The 5,665-nt window shown below is 33.3% G+C and overlaps 1 protein-coding gene across 1 annotated transcript; it reads right to left on the reverse strand.

The window, feature by feature from the left end:
- Nucleotides 1-2,833: 2,833 nt before the first annotated feature.
- LOC123678656 (putative nuclease HARBI1) lies at nucleotides 2,834-5,320 on the reverse strand. The gene is made up of 2 exons (XM_045615792.1): nucleotides 5,316-5,320; nucleotides 2,834-3,572 (listed from the first exon to the last, which is right to left on the reverse strand). Exons 1-2 carry the CDS (start codon nucleotides 5,318-5,320, stop codon nucleotides 2,834-2,836), a joined length of 744 nt encoding a protein of 247 aa, XP_045471748.1.
- Between the last annotated feature and the right edge of the window lie 345 nt (nucleotides 5,321-5,665).

A 5,665-nucleotide genomic window follows, 5' to 3' on the forward strand; every position in this document is an offset into this window, starting at 1 on the left:
ATCCTTCGTCATAGAGCTTCGATAGTTGGATGGAACTTGATATTTATTATATTTATTCACTATGAATTTCTTTATTCAACAAAGTTTTTATCTACTGTATCACTCTAATTATAAGGGTAGCTATCTGTTGTACAGGGTGTCCCAAATTCGATTCTCTCGAGAACTATAAGGGCCAGTTGTACATTTCAAGTTCACCAACAGTTCAATTTTGACTGCGGTTCAATGACAAAATTCAGTTGTACCAACCTCGTTCACTATTCATCGACAGTTCATAACCAAGATCAGTTGAACGCTGATACCTTGTCGGTTCAAAGCTTGATCCACAGATTACGGATAATATTTTATCCGTAATATGTTGCTTGATCCTTCATTTTATTGACATTTATATATTTTTTGTGACAACGATGGCTTTCTCAGGTCCACCTCCTGTACCCGTGATATATTTTTTGTGGTCTGCAAACTTTTTCTTTGTTTTTTTTTATATTCTCATATTTGTTTCACAGAGTTTTAACATCCCTGTGATATTCTGCACATATACCATTATAATCTTTCTCTAGGTTAATCCAAGCATCGACTTTTATTTCGTTAGTGTTTGTATCTGTTTTCTTAGTTTCGATTTACTCCTTATATATCTTCACCAAACTTAAAAACACATTTTCTTCTCTTGCAGTGAAATTTGTGGTTCCTTCAACTTTTTCAGAATCACCCATGTTCATAACAACGTTTATATTATACTCACCTAACCAAGTTTTATATGACAAGAAAAGAAGTTATTTAATAGAATCACAGAACCGCCACCAATAAGTCCATAGAGGCCATAATTCAATGAAATACATACCTAGGTTGAGCCCAAAAACCCCGATAAAGGAGACATAGATAGAAGAAGAAGAAGAAATACATGCCTAGAGAAACATGTTCTCTATTCACACTACTACCAACATTAGCAAAAAATCATATAATCGCCGTTCAGTTGAACCACAGTCAATATGAGTTGGAACAACGATCATTCTTTTGAACTGAGATCACCAATAACTAACAGTTCTGTTGATCTACTGATGAACGTTGTTTTGTACAACTCGACCTATAAGTTTGGTGATCTCAGTTCAAAAGAACGGCGTTGTTCCAACTCATATTGACTGTGGTTCAACTGAACGGCGATTATATGATTTTTTGCTAATGTTGGTAGTAGTGTGAATAGAGAACATGTTTCTCTAGGTATGCATTTCTTCTTCTTCTTCTATCTATGTCCCCTTTATCGGGGTTTTTGGGCTCAACCTAGGCATGTATTTCATTGAATTATGGCCTCTATGGACTTATTGGTGGCGGTTCTGTGATTCTATAAAATAACTTATTTGCTTGTCATATAAAACTTGGTTAGGTGAGTATAATATAAACGTTGTTATGAACATGGGTGATTCTAAAAAAGTTGAAGGAACCACAAATTTCACTGCAAGAGAAGAAAATGTGTTTTTAAGTTTGGTGAAGATATATAAGGAGTAAATCGAAACTAAGAAAACAGATACAAACACTAACGAAATAAAAGTCGATGCTTGGATTAACCTAGAGAAAGATTATAATGGTATATGTGCAGAATATCACAGGGATGTTAAAACTCTGTGAAACAAATATGAGAATATAAAAAAAAACAAAGAAAAAGTTTGCAGACCACAAAAAATATATCACGGGTACAGGAGGTGGACCTGAGAAAGCCATCGTTGTCACAACTATAGACAATGATATGTATGAGATTATAGGGACAGAATTAACAGGTCGTCCTTCAGAATTTGATGATGATACAGTAGCAGGTACTTATATTTTATATAATTTTTTTTTTCTTTCGTTGAAGGCATCGACTGCTATGGTCATTAGCCCATTTCATATTAATTATTTTATTTTGTATAATTATTGGTATGTTTCTAGAAACCATTCAGATCAATACATCTGATTCAGGCCTTTTTGATATCACAAATATGGACATCGTTTGTGACGTGCCCAGTGAAGAGAAAGATGAGTTGCAAAATGCCACGCCAACGAGTAGCAAGGGTCAACACAAAGAAGAAACTTGGGCTAAATACACACCAGACATGTTACAAGCTCCCAAAAATAAATCTTCAAGTATAGAAAATAAAGAAAATGTAGAACGTCCTAAGAGAGCAGTTGGTAGGAGTTCCTTAGGTTTTAGGCTAGAAGAATGGATCTCTTCCAAAATTGAGTTAGCTGAAATGCAGCAAAAGTGTTTCCTAGAGGAACATAATTTAAAACTAACTCATATGAAGGAACAGCATCAACATCATTTACAGCTTCAAGACAAAAATGCCGAAGAACGAAGCTACTATTTAAAAAAGGAACATGAAATGAAAATGGAGTTACTAGAGCTTGAAAAACAAATATTATTAAAAAATAACAAGAAGCGATTTCACTGCGAGCTTGTTAAATGTTGTATATATTTATTTTTTTCATAAAATGTTGTGTAATGTTTTAATGAATTCACCTGTAAATTAAACACTTATATCACTTATTATTAAGAAGTTACTTATAAATTCAATACCTACCTCTGAACTGATAAAAATTACTCTTTTCCGTTGAATAAATGAAAATGAAAAGCATTAAGTATTTTTATTTTAATGCTTATGGTAAATTTATGTTTGAAACTGCGATTAACGATAAGAGCAGAGATGAAAGTGAAGAAAAGAAAAAACAATTACACTTTTCAAAATAGCTAAGTATATTTTGTCAACATTTAACTGGTTTCTGATGTAGGTTTCAACAAACTTGGTAGAATTATATAAACTACATTAACATGTCATTCAATGGTAGTAAATATTAAAAAAAATTATAATAAATTTGCAAAATACTGTGTTATTAGAGCATGCCAAATATTATCATTTAAACCATGATTATTGTTTCTATTGATTACACCGTTATTCACATTGTTTGTGAATATTATAGCAGCTTCTATTTTGTCATTATTTGATATAGGATCTCCATCATTCATTTGAATAGCAATATTGTGTAATACTGCACAAGCTACAATAACAGCTTCAACTTTTTCAATATTGAGGCGAATTCCAAGAGCCAAAATTGGGAAACGTCTTTTCCATATTCCAAATAACCTTTCTATTGGATTTCGAGTTCTAATTTGAGCTTCATTGAACAGATTTTCAGCTGATGTCTGTGGATTTGACAGCGAGGTTATTAAATATGACTTTATTGCATAGTCACTATAGCCAACCAGAAGGTTATCTTCAAATTGTCCATCTTCAAAATCTGATCTCAGTCTAGAATTTCTGAATATGTTGGAATCGTGTGAGGATCCTGGCCATCTAGTAACAATATTTCTTATTGAACATTTTGAGTCGCCTACAACTTGTACATTCAAAGAAAATAAGCCTTTCCTATTTCTATAAGTTTCTGCATAAGGCCCACCAGGACTTTGCAATTTTATGTGTGTGCAATCTATGGCCCCAATGCACTTTGGAAATCTTGCAATATCGCAAAAACCTTGTCTTGTCGCAATCAGGTCTTCATCATTGGGCATTTTTATAAAATTACGCTTTAAGCAAGCTATAGCTCTGGTAACTTTGTACAGGGTGGGCAAATAAGCGAGGTAAGCGGCTATATCTCAGGATCCCCTCATCGTAGAGACTTGCGGTAAAAAATTTACCACTAAAGCATACAAGAGAACACACTGGAAATTGTTTTGAAGTTCATACCTCTACCGCTAGGGGGCGTAATAGCTACCGTCGAGTAGAAAAATGAATTTTACTCGAAAATGTTTGATATGAAGTTGAAGAAAAAATATTATCACTGTAATCCTTGGAAAATTCTCTATCTTTTTGAATTATCACTTTCGATTTTACGACATCAAATAAGGGTAGGTGAAAGGGAGAAATCTGACTGATTGAAACGCCTGTAACTTCAGTTTGGCTCAACATTTTTGAGCAAATTAGATCTCGTCTGAAAGATAATATCTTGTTGATTGAGGACAAAATATAGTCATGATAAATTTGTTTTTGCTGCTTTCGATAGGGGGCGCTAAGTAAGAATTGTTTTGTTCATTTTACTGCGAAATTTCGAATGTAATGATAGGATTTTTTTAACAGAAACAGAAATTCCATCAAATTTGCATGAAAACACCTGAAGGTCGCAATCGCAAAGCGATAATTTCAAGCGTTCTGAAGTTATGGCCGAAAGAAGATATTCTTCAACTGATGCACTGAAAAACTAACAATCTTTTCGTTATTTCCGAATCTATTTTTAGATGAAAAATTTATAAAATATACCTAGATTCAAATTTTGTAGAAATTAGTAAAAAGCATAGCAATAATCAGATTGATGGAAGGACACTACTCTTGTTATAGGAAGCTCAATTTTTCTGTGTTCATCAATAGTTGAAACCATAGAAATATTGAGACTCTCAGTTAAAAAACTGTGCCAACTTGACCATTTTATATTATTTATATCCATACAAACCATACGCTGTCATATATTTTTGAAATCAGGAAAAATTAAGCTTTCAAAAAATGGCACAGAAATCTAGTGTTCCCATTAGAAAAAACATAACTTCGGGACATAGCTTCGTGATTAAAAACCATTTTGGAAAGACGAGCACGCCACTAGATTCTACGTAAAAAAATTCCTGTATAATGTTTTAATTTCAGAGCTCTATCATCAGTATTAGCGGAGATATCAATGTTTTTCGATATCGCCATTTTTCCAATTTTCGATTATAACTCGAAAACAAAAGAAGGTGTCCAAAAATGAATACTACCCTTGTTAGTTTCTCAGAAAAAGAGACCGAGAAGTGGGTTTCAAATTTTGTCTATCTCTTCTCGTTTAAGAGTTGTAGTGCTGAAACATCGAAATTTGCCCACCCTGTACATTCTAAAGAATAAAGTCGAGATACCTTTTTTTCGTGAAACCCTGTTCATTTCATAAATGAAATAATTTTCTCAAAAGAAATTCAGTGGCGTAGATTCTCAATAGGAAAAGCTTCATCGCACCCATATATCTACGCCACTGGATAATTTTGGCAGGAGACACTTTTCTAATTCAAAATATTATATCATTTAGACTGCAATACCTAAAAAATGAATGTAATAATACTAGAGTTATAAATGAAAAATTTATTCGTTTTCAAATTTTAACACCCTGTATTTTGAAAACGAAGCATGTGAGGATATATGTTTATATGAATTTTTGTTAAGAAAAAAGTTGTTCTACGCGACGCTTAAGTTATTGGACGGAAATATGTACCACCTTGTGATATGCAATACAGCGCACTTAAAACTTGCGAGGTGTGGTGGAATATTTACCTCATTCCAGTCCACTATCACTTGAAATTTACATTAATGGTTAAAGTAACGGAATTAGAATCCGAAATTGTTGTTTATGCCTGAAAGATTTAACCACCGAGATGACAAAGCGCATCCACCATACTGATGCCGAAAGGTAAGTTAGCTCATTGTGAATACAGGTTCACATGTATGAAATGTTAACGATGGAAGAGCTGAAATCGAAAAAAGGCAGTTAGCAAAAAAATAATGTTGATAGAGTCATCAAATTGGGCTTTAGGCATTTGTTCCGGAGTGAATGGAGAAAATTGAAAAATATGCTAAAGGGTTTTCATTTTGAACAGCCCGCTATCTGACCAGCAGTCATTTTT

The sequence above is a fragment of the Harmonia axyridis genome, chromosome 4 (assembly GCF_914767665.1).
Source record: "Harmonia axyridis chromosome 4, icHarAxyr1.1, whole genome shotgun sequence".
Classification (NCBI taxonomy): Eukaryota; Metazoa; Arthropoda; class Insecta; order Coleoptera; family Coccinellidae; genus Harmonia; species Harmonia axyridis.